General features: G+C 57.5%; 3 protein-coding genes across 3 annotated transcripts; 1 reads left to right on the top strand and 2 right to left on the bottom strand.

The window, feature by feature from the left end:
* Nucleotides 1-1146: 1146 nt before the first annotated feature.
* BESB_046720 (pentatricopeptide repeat domain-containing protein) lies at nt 1147-5861 on the bottom strand (the record flags this gene model as incomplete). The annotated part of the gene is made up of 4 exons (XM_029363123.1): nt 1147-1720; nt 2083-2432; nt 3156-4180; nt 4406-5861. 4 exons carry the CDS (start codon nt 5859-5861, stop codon nt 1147-1149), a joined length of 3405 nt encoding a protein of 1134 aa, XP_029220489.1.
* A 2237-nt stretch (nt 5862-8098) lies between these two features.
* On the top strand, nt 8099-11427 carry BESB_046710 (OTU family cysteine protease; the record flags this gene model as incomplete). The annotated part of the gene is made up of 7 exons (XM_029363122.1): nt 8099-8218; nt 8627-9095; nt 9655-9763; nt 10048-10220; nt 10533-10578; nt 10743-10836; nt 11320-11427. 7 exons carry the CDS (start codon nt 8099-8101, stop codon nt 11425-11427), a joined length of 1119 nt encoding a protein of 372 aa, XP_029220488.1.
* Nucleotides 11428-12044: 617 nt separating this feature from the next.
* Nucleotides 12045-16938, bottom strand: BESB_046700 (CAM kinase, SNF1/AMK1 family ToxPK1; the record flags this gene model as incomplete). Its single annotated transcript, XM_029363121.1, has 10 exons — nt 12045-12538; nt 12781-12967; nt 13440-13519; nt 13829-14022; nt 14327-14396; nt 14661-14805; nt 15085-15167; nt 15487-15567; nt 16191-16322; nt 16764-16938. The coding sequence occupies 10 exons, from the start codon at nt 16936-16938 to the stop codon at nt 12045-12047; spliced, it is 1641 nt and encodes a 546-aa protein (XP_029220487.1).

The raw sequence follows: 16938 nt of genomic DNA, 5'->3' as shown, positions 1-16938 counted from the left end.
CGCCTTCGCGCTGGCTAAATGGGAAAGAAAACTGTTGAAAGGGTGCCGTCGTGGGCGGCAGGTCTCTCTCCTCGCGCTCTGAGAATGCGTTATACGGCGGTTGTGTTAACGAAAAACGCCTTGTCGTTGGTGCTCCGGAGAAAGTGTTAACGTATTGCAGCGTAGCTTCTCGGCGATCGCTAGAAGATTTCGTGCGTCGTTGTGTCCGAACCAGGCAAAGCCGGTCTCGGGGCTGTCGCCCCGCGCATGCACAGTACAATTGCGCCCTCGATATGCGCTGCTAACTCGACACACTTCCGCGAGTCACAGAGACTTCAGATGACGTGTCATTTTCTGCGCATTTCAAAGCACTGAGCCCACTTAATGCATGCTGTCTCGCCAAAAACCGTGAAGACGATTTTTTATCTCCTGTCACGTGCGTTTCCTGGAAATAGCGAGGCCCCGGACCCCACCCCGCGAGCCGATACCTGTATGCGGAGTGCTGTTCAGACGCCAAACAGATATGCTACGGCAGACCTCTGGACATAACTGGCAACGCGCTTTCAAAACGAGCGGGGCGGGAGTGCAGCGCATATTCGACTTCATTTTTGAGCGGGCGGGCAAACAGGAGCCAGCTGGGAGAATTGCCAGTCGCTTCTCTGTAGAGGCTGGGGCGCGGCAGTGCCGCACAACGCGATGCCAGCGACTGACAAACAGTAAGCGTAATGCCCCCTCTCGTCTTCCGAGACATACACTGACAATGCGCTGACTACAATGAAGACTTTTCCAGCGCCTCTGGCGAGCCGCGTGACCCTGTCGCTTCGGTTGCCTATGTGTGTGGTGCGACATGCTGCGCACGTCTTGCGCTGTATCATCGCCGCAAAGGCAGTGTGAGCTGTAGTTCGGAAGGAAACTGGAGTAAGGTGCGTATTCAGGTTGAGATGAAGCCGCTCCGCCGTCAACCTGTTCCACGGTCGGCGAAACACACGCGACCACGAACGCTGAAAAGTCACGAGGCGGGGCCAGCGTGCGAAGACATGGATTGGTGCCGACAGACGACGCACAACCCGTGCAAATATCTCCCTACATAATGTGGGATGAAACAGACGACAGATTCAACGAATGTGAATCGCGATGCGGCGATGCAATGGGAGCACCGCCTCGTCGTTACGCCTCGACTTCGGGGGGCGGTCTCGGGCGGTCGTGCTTTTTGGCGAAATTTTCTCCGCCCTTCTGCTTGGACTGCAGGAATTCGCCAAGGGGCATCCACGGCCGTCGGTTGCCTCCATACTTTGCCTTCTTGGCTTTGTCCTGCTTGTCGAAGAACTCCTTCCTCACTTCTTGTTCGGGCGTGTGGTCAGCGCGGAGAGTGACGCCGCGGTTCGCAAAGACCTTCAGCTCGTGCTCGTCGATCTGCGTCTGCAGCAGCTGCTGCTCCTTGCGGTTCTTCTCAAACACGTCTTGCTTCTGGAGCTTGACAAAGAGGCCAATCATCTCGTGAATTGCAGTGATCTCCCGCCCGACGCGCGCGAGACGATCCGTCAACTGCGGAGTAGGAAACACCTTCAACGCGTACATCTCCTGAAGCACCTTCACTGTGCGGCTGGCGGACTGAGAGTCCATCGCAGTGCTCAGCGCCAAGTGAAGAAGATCCGGTGGCGGAGACAGCGACGTGTGCCGCCGCATAAAGTCCCACAGAGCAAAAAAACGGCCGACGTCCTTCAGATCCCGAGCAAACATGCTGCTCAAAAAGAAGAGTCACACAAGAGAACAGAGAATGAGCAAGCAGGAGATAGAGCCAGCCCCGCCAAGAGCACATCCCAGCCTAGACCGCAAAAACCACCCCCGCGACGGCCCTCACGTGCAGACGTCTAGCTGCAAACGCGGCCTCGGAGTCCACAGGACGTGGTTTCGACACAACACCCACACACAACACCTTCCCGTACATACATGTGTACATTTGTTTGTATGTATGTATGCATGCATGTATAGTATATATGCGTCGGCGTGAGCTTGGCAGCCCCGCATTGATTTCTCCGCGCCTTTACGAGGGACAGGCGGCCTGCATAAGCTCGTCTTTTCGGGTGCATCCCGCTGGCTTACGTGAGCAGCGCTTTGTAAGTGTAGATGTCGGGTTCGCACCCGAGTTCGTGGTAGTGCTTGAGCATCTCGACAGCGTACTGGGAAAATCCGCCGGCGACGTAGACCTCGAGGAGGGCGTTGAGGGTTTTTGTCTCGAGCTTGACGCCCTTTGCGCGCATGTCTTGCACGATGTGCCAAGCATAGCGCAAGTTCGCGATCCGCTCTGCGTCGCTGACCCGTGGCAGCCGCATCGCTGAGGCGAAAACCCGAATCACCAGTGTGTAGAGGTAGGGCGAGAAGGGAACGTTCTCCGCCACCATCTGCCTGACGACGTCCTTTGCGCGCTTCACGTTGCCCTGAGCCGCGCACGCCTGCGGAGGCAGAAGACGCCGACAAACGAAACGCGCCGCAAACCGAGTTGATGCCGCGTGGGAAGAAAGGAAAAACACGCGCGGCTCCACAAAACCCCCCCGCCGATCTCCTGGAGGCTCCACGGCAGAGGACATCGAGTGGACGCCGCCCTCTTGGCTTCGAAACGGAAGGCCTCCGCACTCCAGTGGATACTCGGCGCAGCGAAGTGCCCAGGAGAGTGTGGCCGTGTGCATGTGTAAGATGACGCCCGCGAGCAGTCCGAGGCATCCACTCGCGACCTCATATCTACATATGCATGCACATACGCATATATACATATACATTTATACGTTACGCACGTGCATACATGCACACATATATACATGCACATCTATACAGACAACGAAGTTCTTCATGATTGCAGTACACTACCAGATTCAAGATCTCTTGTGCTTTTCACGACCATCATGTTAAGCGCATTAAGTACAGTGGTATCCAGCAGAACACTAGATTATGGTTAGGTAGTGGAACAAGGAGAGCGTCTGGTGTACATCAACACTAGACACTGCTAAAACACCTGTAGAGGTATAGTATATAATCCCTGCCAGGTGCAGTAAAATGTAAACGGCGGCTGTGTTATGACGTATGCGGCCAGATTCGGATTCGAGTAGTGCTGCGCCCTGACGCGTGAGAGGCCTCAGCCTAGATGGGGGCCTGCGACCGCGTGTGCGATTTGCCTTTACCCGTAGAAGGAATGCGTAGACGGCGGGGGTGATTGGCATGTCCTCCGCCAGCATTTGCTGGTAGAAGTGGAAGCACTTTGAGGCGAAGTCCTTGCGGTCGCAGCAGGCGTGCATGAGCTCGGAGTAGGTGACGTCTGTCGGGTGCAGCCCCGAGGCGCGCAGGTCGTCGAGGAGGTTCACAGCGCGCTCGGCCTCGCCGCGGACTGCGCAGGCTTTGATCATGACTGTGAACAGCACTTCGTCCGGCTCGATGCCCTTCCAAGTTCGCATGTTCCAGAACGTCCGCCAGGCCTTGCGCAGCTTCTTCGCCTTCACCAGACCGTCAATCAGCACCGTGTGCACGACGCAGTCGGCGGCGATGTGCTCGTCATCCATCTTGCGCAGGAGCGCGAAGGCCGAGACGAGGTCCCCAGCCGCTACGTGTGCCTGAATCAGTGCGGCGTACACGCGCGACGACGGCGGCGACGCGAGCGCGCAGCGCATCTTCAGAAACAGCATGCGCGCCGCCGCGCTGTCGCCCTGGCGCGCCGCCCCGCCAATGAGGTGAACAAACGACTCCTCGTCGGGGGGGAATCCGTGTCGCCCCATCTTCTCCAGAATGTCGAGTGCCGCCGCGAAGTCGTCCGCGTAGACGCGCGCCTTGATCAGCGCATTGAAGTTTTTCACCGAGCCACGCCCAGAGGCCAGCAGATCCTGAAACGAAAGCCGAGAGAGCTCGCGCAGCTCCGTCGCCCTCTGATGGCGTTCGATCCCCGGGTAGTACCCCGCAGACGACGCCCACGCATCCAACAGCGACGGGTCGACCCCTGTGGCCTCGTACTGCAGCGCCCGCCGCTTCAGCTGCCTGACGAGACTGGCGCCAGAGTCCAGCAGGCCGTCAGAAAAGCGATCCGAAGACGAGTCGCCGCGACCGCCCCCAGTCGACGACGAGGCCCGCGCCCCTGCGACCGCCACCAGACTGGTCTCCGCAGGCGCCTCCGCCGCCTCACCTCCCCCCGCAGAGAGAGTTGCCGACGCGGCAGCAGCTGACGAACTCGAAGCGCGAGGTGCTGAGGCCGCACGCGACAGCTCGCCTTCAGCGCGCAGCGCTGCCGACGTGAATCCGACCCCAGGCACCCACAGAGAGTCCTCGACGGCCCCAGACCTGTCTGCTGTAGCCGCCGCTCGCTCGCCGTCGCCAGGGCTGTCGTCCAGTCTAATCATTTGCCGCCCGTTTTCTTTTTTCAGCGGAGAGGGCTGAGCGTCTAGACCTGAAATCGCGCTCGTCCCCTTTCCGTCTGCGCCAACTTCGAGCTGCAGACTTGGCTGAGCTTCAGCTTCTCTCCAGGCGACTCTCGCTCTCGACTCTTCGCCTGCGCCTGCGTCCCTGCCCCCCTCACAGCCGAGAAGACGCTCGCCCTCGCGCAGGCAGCCTGGAGCCGGACACGACGAGCCTGTCTGTCTCCGCGAGCCTCTGGGAGCTGCCGCTCCACCCGTGTGCATGCAATCTCTCTCGTGTGCCTCCGCCCCCCGCCCCTCGTCCGCGCGAGACGGGAGAGGCGAAGGAGTCTCTGTCAGCGCGAGCTGCTGAATGAAGCGATGCGGCTCGACTTTGTTTCTCGCCATCCAGTGAGGCGGCGCGCCCAGGGAGACGGCCTGGCGGTTCGCGAGGATCTCCGCGCGCCGCTCTTTCCTGCTTTTCCGCCGCCTGCGTTCGCGGCCCTCGTCGAGCGGCGCGTTGAGCCCGGCGGCGGCCTCCCTTGCAGCCTCGGTCGAAGCCGCGGAAGGCCCCTGACCCTCCTGCCAGTCCCAAGTGAAGCAGGGCTTGGCCTCGCGGTCTCCGTCGGAGGAGACAGAGGAGGCGGAGGCAAAGCCCGGCGCTGGAGAGGGCGTGGAAGTCTGAGGCGAGGCAGGTGCGCAACCGCGACCCCCATACGCCTCGAGCTGAAGTAACCGATCCGCGCTCGGCGCGGACGAAGGCGCAGGAATTCTCTCGAAGCCCTGCGTGCCTGTCGCCGGGGCTGAGGCGAGTTGGCCGCTGGCGGCAGCGTGCTCCCCAGGAGTCGAGCTCGGAGACGGCGAGGGCAACTCCCACCTCACCTTCCGCTTCTGTTCGCGCTTCCTCTCTTCACGGAGTCTGCGGCGTCTCTCCTTGCCAGTCTCCGCGTTGGGGTCCTCCGGCAGGCCCTTCCGCCGGCGCCAGGCGCGAATGTGCGCGTCGATGTCTCCGCCGTCTTCTGAGAAAATCGAGGCGCCCTGCGCGGCGTCTTCCTCTGCGCCAGGACCCCCCCGCGAGGCGTCGGGATCCGAAGGCGATGAAGAGGAGAGCGCCTGCGCAGACGCCGCCGCAGAGGCTGCGGGCGCTGTCAGCGAGTCCATTTCCTCCAGGCGCTTTGCCTGTATGTAGAGCCAGTGCTTGCGCGGCAGCGGTGCGACTTGCCGCCGCTTGAGCCGCCGCAGCTGCGTGCGCTGCTCCTGAATGAGCCGAATTTGCGCAGAGAGTGAAGAGGCCGCTTGCATCACAGCGGAGCACGGCTCGTCAGGGAACTCCACGCGGAAGATACCCGGCGCGTGCCGACTGCGCCAGCGGGCGCCGCCGCGCCCTTCGTACAGAGAAGACAGCTGAGGAAGAGGAAAGGCGCCAGACGCTCCAGTCTTGCCCTCGACTGCCTCCTCCGCGCCGCCCGCCGCGGGCGAGGTGGGTGTCTGCGAGGCTCGCCGGCTCATCGTCGAGCGAAGCGCCTGGAAATGCTCCCGGCGCCCGCGCGCAGAGAGAGTCCCTGACCTGGCATCCAGCAGATCGCCTCCTTCGCGACGCCGGCTGGACGCGCCCGACGTCGCAAAGCGACTGGAGTTCAAGCGGAAAAGCAGAGCACCCGGAAGCTCCGGTCGACGATTCGCGGCAATCAAGGAAAACGAAGAAAAGCGAAAGGAAGCAGACGACAACGGAGACAAAGACGAGACAGAGAAGATGGGAGCAGGATCCGAAGCGCGATCCACGGCACGCGGAGAGGTGCGGGGGAAGCAGACGCGGGGAAAGCAAACGCGGGGAAAGCAGACGCGGGGAGAGGAGGGAAAAGATGCAGGTGAAGCCGCAGCGCTAGGCAAGGGGCGGCATGATGACGAAGCAGAGAGAGGAAGCGCCGGGAAAGGGAGCGACTGCGCATGCAGAGTTGATACGGGAGAATCCTGACGAATACAGTGCGAGGAAACGAGGCGACGATGGATGAGTGAAGCATAAAACCTCATCCCGGCCTGCCTGTCGCACTCGACGGAAAAAAACGAGAGAACGCAGCAGCCTGCGAGATGCGATGTACGGACACCGGTGGTCGGTGCTTCAGACGCGCTCGAGTCAGACTGCCGCGGCAGCTGTTGCCTTGTATCCTCCTGTCGCGAGCCGCAGTGGAGTATAAGCTCTCCTCCTTTTACGACAAAGACAGGAGACGTCGCGCCTCTCTCCCATCGTCTCGAAAGCCGTGAGTGACCGCTGCATTTCCTGCGAGGAATCCGGCGCGCAGAGAGACCCGCAACCAGATGGGAGGCGGGACTCAAAAGAGGACGGAACTTCATCTTTGCCTAAAAAGGACGTGCAAGGCCGTTTGAGGCCGGGAGGGGAGGCTTCTGCCTCTCGCTGGCGCGGTGGAATCCCAGACACGAAGAATCAGGAAGCACGCATTTCAATCGTTTGTGAAGAAGGGATACGCATGCATCTTCGTGGGTCTGAGACACGCATACACAACGAAACACAGCTTTAACTGCATAACAAAACGTCGGAAACAGCAGCGCTCAAGAAATGACTCGGTCTTTAGTGCTGTGCGAGGCCCTGAGCACATGAGATACTGCACAAGAAGCACGCGACGCGGAGCTACACAGCGTAGATTGAGGGCTCGCTGCATAGCCCAGACAAGAGGAGCCGGCGAAAGACTACCAGCGCGGTGACCGGCAATCTTCGCTGCGACCGGGAATGAATTGCGTTTCCTTCCAAACCTTTGAAGAAAAGGGTCCGTCACTGCAGACAGTCATTTTCGTTCGGGACTGCATGCGCCTCTCACACACGACGAGCCAGACAAGATAGAGATCCGGCGCCTCTGCGACTTGTGATCCCGTTCCTTTACATCCGACAGATAAGCACGAATACCGCAAACACGGGAAAAAGCGGCTCGATCCGTCCTACGCAACAAGGTTCTCTTGAAACGCATGCGGTGAACCGACGGCGGGACGAATGTTTGACAGCGAATGGGGCCCTCCGCGTGGGAAGCTGGACAAAGAAGGCCAAGTTGAAAGGAACCAGAAAGAACGCAGAACTGTTGTGTGGTCCGAGGAAGCGGTGAACGAATAGAGGAAGAGAGCGACGGTAAACGGCGTTGGAAAGGCCGTAGACCTCTGCGGATGATAAATGCATGAGATGAGACCAAGGCATGCAGCGAAAAGTCACGCCGTTGAGCTGCAGTTACACTCGATCCGCTTTCTGTCGCAGTGAATCACAGCAAGAAAACGCTTCTCACTACGATGGCAATTATCTCTCGCCGCGTAGAACACCCTTCTGAGGAGGAAATTCCTGCCGTGCTGCGACTGCCTCTGCCTGTCTTTCCTGTCCCGCCGCAGGCTCACAGCATGCCACTTAAGTGAGGTTTCAGAGTCTTCTTTTCTCGCTTCTCTGTCTTTTTCGGTACTCTTCGCTGCTTCTTCCCTCCTGTCACCATCTCTCCTGTAGCGAACAGAGGCTTGCTGCACTTCCGCTGCTTCTTTGAGGCCTTTCCTGAATTCTCTCTTAGTACCTAGGTGTCTATTTCTTGTCTCTTGTGTGAGGCGTCCGTGTCTCTGTCTCTCCCTCGCTTCGCTGGTAGCTGCGGATTCTTCACAATCTCGACAGCAGCACCCAGCCAGAGAAGCGAAGACAATCCAGCGGGGAAGCAGCAGGAAGTCCATCTGAAACCGGTTGCAGAAAGAAAGACTTTGGGACGATGACGGAGGCTGCAACGGCCAAGAGGAAGGTGGGCGCTGAGGCGTCCGGCAGTGAGAGCGAGGGGGAGCAGGGAGGAAGTCGACGCAAACTCCTTCAAAAACATAAAAAGGAGATCAAGGTGAGTGGTCATGGCCGCTGCCGTTTCGATTCCTGGCAGTACGTCGAGGGCCTGCTACCTGCTTATTCCTTCCAGACAAATGAGACGCGCCGCCACCTCTCTTTTTTTCAGTCACACTCGTATGTCGTCTTTTTTCCGTTCATTCCTATGCTTGCTGGTCAGAGCGTCCTCCGGTCCTCCTCCTCATCTCTGCAGTGCTCCCCCCCTCTGTGTTTCTTGTTCTTCGGATTCGGCTCTAGCCTCCGCGGGATCATCTCGTGTTTCGCTTACTGTCGCCGGGTGCTGGCGTCTGTGGAGTCTCCTGCGTGTGTGTGTGTGTGTGTGTGAGCGACCCTCCACTCGTCCCACCTCCAAGCATTTCTGAGTGTCGTCTTTCGCCGCTTTCTCACTCCCCTTCTTTCGGCACAGGATCTCCAAGCTGAGGCGAAGCGCGCGGCCTCGAAGGCTAAGGGCAAGGGGGAGAAGCAGCAAGTCGAGCGCGAGTTCAAGCACAAGGAACAGGATCTCCTCGCCGAGCATCAGCGCCAGTTGGCAGCTCTCGCGAACAAGGCGGCGGCCTTCGGAGACGACGGCGAGCTGCCGAGCGGGGGCGGCGGAGACGCCCACGACCAATCGAATGCCTGTGGCGTCGCGGGCGCTTCGTCTGGCGAATCCAAGCAGGCAAAGCGCGGCGGCGGGGTGCCTCAGGCGGTTGCAGGCGCGTCGCCGCCGTCCGAGAGCGCCGACGCGGTTGTGAACGCCTTCGAGTCTCTGCGCCTCTACGGCGGAGACGAGGGCGCCCGCGAGCCCGCGAAGCTCTCGAAGGCCCAGCAGCGGCGAAGAAAGAAGCGCGCGGAAGACGAAGAAAGGGAGGAAGCTCTCAGAAGGGAGAAAGAAGGTGCGAAAGGAGACAGAATAGATCCCTGCCTCTTCCTCGTGTAGGCGCGGCCGCACACGCGACGCCCCTCTGCTTCGAGCGGAGAACGAAACGACGATCGGCTGGCGCCGGAAGGCAGTGTCCCGCTGTTGCTGTATTCTGCGCCAGATCTGCCTACGACGCTGCAGTTGGCGTTGCCTCCGTCTTCGTCTCTTCCGGTTATGTGTCTCAAGTTTAGGGACTTGGCACGTTCTTTGATGACTTCTAGGTATTTGTTTTTCGTCGCTTGCGTGTGCTGCAAATGTGCCGCCATGCCTCCTGCCTCCGCGCCTTCAGGGTCGTTTCAGCGCACGCCCGCAGAGGTCTTTTCTTGTCCATCGGTCGGTACTTGTGTTCATCTTGCTTGGCGGACTTCGTCTCAGCGCGCGTCTGCTTCTCTTAAAGCCCCGTCTGTTCTGATGCGTCTGCGTCTCGTCGCGTCGGTCGCTGTGGCGCTTCGCTTCCCTCTAGTGCCCTCCTCGCGTGCGTCTTCATTTGCCGCCTTTGTTTTGTCTCCACTTCGCTTGCCGCTGGTGCTCAGAGGCCGACCCCGATCCTGGCCAAGTCGAGCGCGAGAGTCTGCAGAGGAGTCTCGAGAGCCGCGGACTCGCGATTCACGACATCGCTGCCGACGGCCACTGTCTGTACAGGTGAGAAAAAAATTCAACTCGTAAAGTGTTTAAGCTGTAGAAAGCGGTGCCTTCTCACGCGCATGCCTAGGCTCGTAGAGAGGTCGGCTGATGGATTCACAGACAGAGAGGGAAGGAAAAAGAGGCAGAATGAGAGACAGGGGCGCCAATGTGTTCAGAACTTGTCAGAGTTGCTGCGTAAGGCACCCGACGGTGGAAGGTAGATATGAACGAACCAGGGCACTCTGAAATCGTCGTCTTCACGTTTTCCCGTCGTGTTCTTGTCTGTTTGTGTTTCTGCTTAGAGCGGTTTGTCATCAGCTGCGGCTGAACCCATCTGCTGGAGGCGCGGCATTCGCCCTCGAGCACCCGGAGTCTTGGGCGGTTGAAACTCTCCGCGGCAAAGTCGCGGACTTCCTCAAGGATCACAAAGACGATTTCCAGCCCTTCCTTGACGACTCCGCACAAACCGACCACGGTATGAGCACCGTGGCACAACTCTGCAGGGCAACATTCTGTGTTTTCTCTTTTGCCGCTGGACTCAAGGCCAGCATCGACTCCTTTGCTTCCCTTAACGTGCAGCGATGTCGCGACCTGTCGCGTCTTTGCTGCAACCTTAAACTTCTACTTCAGGGCATTTAACTTTCTCGACTTCGTCACCTGCGTTTCTGTATCTTCGGCGCTCTCTCTCGTGCCGCTGGGGCTGGTCATCCACTATGTCTCCTTCTTCTTTCATCGTCCGTGCAGGTGGAGATTTTTCTTTTGCTCTGTGTTTTGTGCTTCATTTCAGGCTTCGCGGACTACTGCGAGAAGATTCGCAGCACGGCTGAATGGGGGTAAGTGCGTCAAACGAGGATAAATCGAGGCAGAATGAAGCTACCAGTAGAGTGCGGCCGCGCATCGTTGAACGGACCGGCGGAGCACGAAAGGAAGACGGGGTTGACATCGCTTTCTGTATTTCGTTTGCCTCGGACTGGTTCGCTCGGCGCTGTCTGCTCAGAGGCGAAGTCGAGCTGCAGGTCATTTCCAAGGTGATTCAGCGACGCATAGAAGTCGCTACGATCGGCGACAACGAGTTCATGCTCCTCCACTACGTAAGCACTCCCTTCCACGATCTCGTACCCACATACGACATATATATATATGTATATATGTGAATGAATGCATATACACGCAGTCAGCTGCATGAAATGATTACTTTGTCAGCCGCGCAGTCTTCTTTACCCCCTCTTCGTGGTTTTTTCGCGGGGAGTGGAATGCGGTTGCCGAGCTAAGATGTTTTTACAGCATATGTTTGACACGTATGCTCATGCTTTGTATCCGCTACACACGGGGATAGAACATCGTCTTGGATTCATGCTTTCAGATGTCTCTTCTTCCTACGATTTCATGCAGCTCGTGTGTGTTAGCTTCGTCCACTTGTTTTTAGTGTGTACATGCATTTTCGTACACGTTCTATTGCACCTGCGTCGCGCAGCAGAATCCTTGTAGTCTGCAGGGCTTGTATTGTGGGGCATCTGCTTCACTGTTGGGAACGGCAATCCCACGTCAGTTTTTTTGAATGGGTGTGTCACCAGGGCGAGGAATTCCCCTCTGACGAAAGCCCGCTTCGGCTCGCATTCCATCGGCTTCTTCTGGCCGCCGGGGGGCACTACAACTCTGTCGTGCCTCTCGGGAGCGCGTAGGCGCCCGAACCACATCGAGGACGCCCAGACGTCGTTGCGGGTCTGAGGAGCTTAGGGGGTGTCTCTGGCGTCTCCGCGCCACCTCCTGTCCTTGAGGTTCCTCGCCTCAAGAAACCAGCTCGTGCTGCCGAGTGCCTCCCGGGTGCGGCCTCTGCGGTCAATGCTGCGACGTTTCAATTGCCAGATCTGGGGGTGTCGCTTTTTTTGTCTGGATATTTGTACGAATATGCGTGAATAGCGCCAAGTGACGACTGTGTCAGTGCCGTATACTTTGTTGTGTAGATCTGTGCGCGCTGGGGGACTCGTCCGTGTCGCGGTTCTCCTCTCTCTCTCGGCTGTTTGTTGCCGCTGGCTGCAGCGCACGCTCACTCTTTTGTTGGGGGGCTGAAGACGCCAACATTGTCCTTATGTGAAAGCGCCTCACTGCTCGAACGCCCAGGGGCGCAGACTCCCGGGGCTGTCCCACAGTCTGTCGCGCGAGGCATCCAACTCCAGACGAGCTTGCGGCACCAAACAGAATTACGCACGACTGAATCCAGGCTGCAGTTCCTCTGTAGAACGCATGCACGTGTCTAGCGACAGACAGCTGCGCGTGGGCAGATTTTTGAGCCAGAGAATCAGTGTGGCGGCGTGGCCGCCAACCCGGTAGTACTCGGGGCCGCGACTTTTTCTTTCGAGGGGAGAGGCGAGAAACTTGGGGTGCTGCCGGGCGGTGATCCTGCGTGGGATCCCAGCTTCCTTCGCCCTGGCAGAATGTCAGCGGAGAGCCGCGCAGCCGGAATGGAGCTGCTGTGGCCGCGCGACGCGCTGTTTTTGAGGGCGCTTTTTGCGCCAGCGTGGGCTGCATGCGGCGGCAAAGAGGTCGACGGCACGCTGTGGTCTGGCAAGCGAGGCCGCGAGGGGCGCTTGGCGCCTGACTGCGCCAAACTCTCTTTCGGCGACGTGTCAATACGGCTCGAGGCAGGCGACTGGGATCGTGCTTCCCAGGACTTCAGCACCGAGCGATCGACGTTGACAGCGTCGTCGATAGTTGTGCCCGCGGGGGGCACCGGTTCAAACGAAGGCCCGTCTTGAGAAGGTGGGCGACTCGGATTCGACGAGTCAGTCTTCGCTGAAAATCCAGCGCGACACAGAGGGGTGGGGGCACCACCAACAGTGCACGAGAGAGGCACGCATCATCGGCCGCTGTAACGGAGACACGCAGTCGAAAAACGTGTGGAGCTTCAAATGGGTCTCGTGTCCAGGACCCTGGACTAACTAGAGACTTCCTACACCTAGCGGCTCTCGTACGTAGTGGAGTGGCTGACTCAACGTGGTCCAGAGTAGCGCGAGGCCACCAAGGTTTCGACTTACAACTGTAATTTCCGCTGGCGCCGCGCTCAAGAGACTCGCGCGCATCCTCCCAAGGGAGTGACTGCCTCAGCCACGCGTCGTTCATCAAGTCGCTGATTCGGATTCGCTTTCGGGGGTCAGGATGCAGCATCGCGGTGATGGCCTTCTTTAGAGCTGGCGACGCTGACGAGTCGAACGGCAGGCCTTCCTGCCAGACAGACAGTCCGCAGCCACTCTAGGGTTGGGTCCAGTTGGGGAAGAGCTCAGCGCAAGGTTTCTAGTGGAAATCTGCAGCTGGTACCGCCTCCACGGAACTCTCTCGCGTTCGAGGCGTCCAGAGAAAAGAGGCTACGAGTGGGCAGAAATAGTTTCCCCAGTCTGTATGTCTGAACTTCTGTAGCCTTCCGATATGGAGGCCACGCGCGTCCGCTCAAACTCGTTCTGCTTTCCGGTATGATACCCCCAACGGCACGAGCGGCTACCGCGGCGACTCCCTTCATCCTGTAGTTGGACCAGGGGTAGGCGCCTCCTTCCCGTTTTTCTTAACCACGCGGCAGCATCGCAGCAATCGTCGTGGTATCAACGTGCAGCCGCATGTTTCATTCCGTTATGTGGACATCGCCGACCGAAAAAAAGTGGTGAATGGTGCAACAGGTCACAGGTCATTCAGCTGTGCTCACCGTCTTCAGTCGTTCGACCGTGTGTCGGTCTGGCCGCTCAAATGGGAGACGGCCGTGAGTCATCCCGAAGAGAATCACGCCTGGGGTACGCGGCAGACACGCAAAAGTCTTGCAAAAACAAAGGGTGCCGGCGCCGTCGCGTTTGTGGGCTTTTCACCATCAGCAACGGTCAAGCGGGGCAAAGCCGTGGGGGTATCAGGCCACGGAAAGCCGCTGAGCCTCAGGGATTCGAAGCAAAGGCGCGTAAAAACACACTGTTGAATGCTTGATGTGAAATACTGTCCCCGCCCGCCGCCCTGATTCTGAATTTGCGCCCGGGAGTCTATCTTGCAGCGTGTCTTCGCAGCGTCAGATGAAGCTGGCGCAAGGACTGCTACGCGATGGCCTACCGAGAGCCCACACGTCAAGTTGAAAAGGACTTGAATTCTTCGACTGTCCATTCCAAACCTCTGGAGCGAGATACGCCTGCGTCCCTCCCTCTGTCACGGTCGCGTGGCTGTCCACGACGAAATGAGATAGACCAAAGTCTGCAATTTTACACTGATTTCCCTCGTCAAGCAAAATGTTTTCGAGCTTGAGATCCCTGTAGATTCGTACAAACACATGACCGCATACGAATGGACACTACTAGCATAGCACTGCTTGTTGCCGTCTTCTACGGCTTTTCATACTGAGGCAGTGCCAACGCTGCGGCCCGTGTAACAAGGCGCTTCTGGCTTTAGAGCACTCTCTTCAGTTCTCATCTCAAGCGCGCAGTGAGCTTGCCTCAGCCATAGGCGGTTTTTTGTAGGACAACATTAGTATCCTGGGATTTACAGTCCAGGGCTGAACTGCTAGCCCTGAGGCTCGGTGACAGTTGAGTATTCGGTTGCCGTTTGCTCACTCACCGGTGAACGATATTCTTGGAATGACAGTAATGAACACCCTTGATGATCTGCTCAAAGAACTGGCGGGCTTCTGCGAGTCATAAGGCCGGGTGGAAACATTCGGCGTCGCCCCACCACGACAGCACGGAATCTTTCACTCGTGAATGACGGCGATAGCAACGGTAGGTTGTAGTCGGGTGCTAGCAGCAAACCGTATGACTTCTTCAACGCGTGAAATCTCACAAAGACGTCAGCGTGGAACGCGGATTCCAAACGCAGTCTAAAACAAGATGTACAGCTCAGCCCGCAGACCACGTGAGTCACGAGGAACAGTTCCTGTTTAAGTGATCCTGACCGTCCTCTTTTAGTCGAGTCCTCTTCGAGACATAGTCTCTCAGTTCGCCGTTGGTCGCGTACTCCATGATGAAGCAGATATATTTTGGGTTATCGACGACGTCCTTCATCTTAATCACATGCTTATGCGAGAGGTCTCGAAGCGCCTGCGCCCATGGAATGTGCCGTCTCACGTGGCCAATAACAAAGAAACAGACGTATGCCGACCACAGGTACACACAGTTCGATGGCTTTGGCAAGGAAGGTGAGTGTAACTGTGGCAAATATTCGAGGAGGGACTGCTATAGTGCGGACGGTGTACAGGAACGAGGAATACTAGGGAAAAGGCCTCTCTGCAACAAAGAACGGAAAAGGGTGGTGATCCGATGGCGTGCGAAACTCAGAATTCCCAGGCAAGGACCGTGCCTGTTTTGCCAGTATCCTACCTGAATCTCAACGAAGACACGGTCGGCATCCGTAATTTCGCTAAACGACCTCTTGTTGATCAGCTTGATGGCAACGACCTCGCCTGCATTTGACAAACCAGCGAATTTTGCATTTGTCGGGTGCCGACACCGGCAGTAGAACACTATTTTATTTTTTCTGCGACAGGCCCCACGGCGCTTATAATATGATGGGCGATGATCTACGCTGTTGCGGATTTGAACTTGTCCCCTTCGTGACGACGTTGACACGACGGCTTGCTTAGCCGGTAGGAACGAATGAAGTGAAATACCATGCAGCGGGAGTGGCATGCTGATAGGCGAATGTGTATACACTGCAGTGATGCACAGCTGCGTGCGAGAGCTCCCGACTTCCACTGCCCCTACGAACAGACGCAGACTTGCCTGTTTCGGGGTGGATGGCCTTCATGACCCTTCCAAATCCACCCTCTCCGAGCAGTTCCTTCACCACATAGCCCCCGATGACTGACAATTAGCGAAAAACAAATCTCGGAGCCCCCGGAAATCTGCAAAACGCTGCACCCTTTAGAGCAGACTCGCTGCTCGCTGACGTAGCGCGCCAACAGATTGGCTTCACGAGACAATCGACAACGGGCAGCTGACACCCAAATTAGTAGATCCGGTCATGTTATTCTTCTATAGCACGGCCTAGACGCTGAAATATGCAACATGACAAAGCAGCACGACTAAATACTTCAGATTATAGGTGGAACCAGCGGAGGACGATTTTGCAAGATTCGGTGCAGGGGCTGCAGGGGCACGCCGCGCATGGAACTATCGACGCCTGGCACAAGCTGTGGATTGTTCTTAAACGCATGTCGTGAAACAGATTCGTGCGACATGAGTGGCGCGACATGCAGGCGAGAAGGATCTACTTCGATTGCGCGTTTGTTCACTGGAGAGGATTTGCTTCGCGCTCAGTGAGCACAGCGGTAGGGAGTCTCTGCGTACTACTATCGAACAGCTAATTGATTGCAGGTTGAAGGGATTTCTCGTTTTTGGAAAAATAGTGCTTCAAGTCTGGTCTCTTCGAGATGTTCGAGAGGTTGTGCTCAAACGGTACTCGACGATGAAGCACACAATCTCACCGTCCGTTGCTTTGTCTGCCCCTCCTTTGCAGAAATCCTCTCCTTTCGAAATATACACCACATCGTCGTCCAGTATCTGGTCGAATTCTTGAATCTCATCGCCCGACTCTGTGAAGGCGCGTCGCGCGGGCGCTGCCCGTATGCAACAGCAGAGAAAGGCGGCAATAACATGTAGTTACCGAAAGGACTATTCATTTGGTCCGAAGTTGCATTCTGTTGGAGAGGCCGTGGTGATCACTACTCAGCTGTGGGATGACAACTGTGTTTGTTGTGTCGTTATTCGGTCCACGAGGGTGGCTGCTTCCCGTTCCGCCGTCTGTGCGCAACAGTGAGCTTGGAATTTCTCCCCTCTTCCGGTAGTTGTATACATATAGCTAAGCGGTTCGAGAGTTTCCTTTCAGTTTCGACCATCGTCCTGCTTTTCCTCCTTCGCCTCCCATTCGAAATACGCCGCTATCCCTTTCAGTTGGTTTTTCGAGTGCTAGCTTATCCACTGCAACAACATCAATCGAGTGTAGCAGTTTCGGCTTTCCTGGTGAGCGCTCCTCATTTTGCTTGACGGGGGTCGCTTACTGACATTCACCTTCGGGCCGCTCCAGTCCAAGAAGGTCTGGAACGGCGTATCAGGGGGAAATTTAAGCTGCACGGGGTCTGAGCCGTGAGCCCCGTTCGATGCGACAAGAATGCTTTTCCAGCCATGATGGATGGCCTCCAAGTCACCAACGTCAAGCTGCGGGAAACCGAGCAT

The sequence above is a fragment of the Besnoitia besnoiti genome, chromosome III (assembly GCF_002563875.1).
Source record: "Besnoitia besnoiti strain Bb-Ger1 chromosome III, whole genome shotgun sequence".
Taxonomy (NCBI): Eukaryota; Apicomplexa; class Conoidasida; order Eucoccidiorida; family Sarcocystidae; genus Besnoitia; species Besnoitia besnoiti.
Note: the sequence above shows the minus strand (reverse complement) of the source record. Positions and strands in the feature narration are given on the sequence as shown.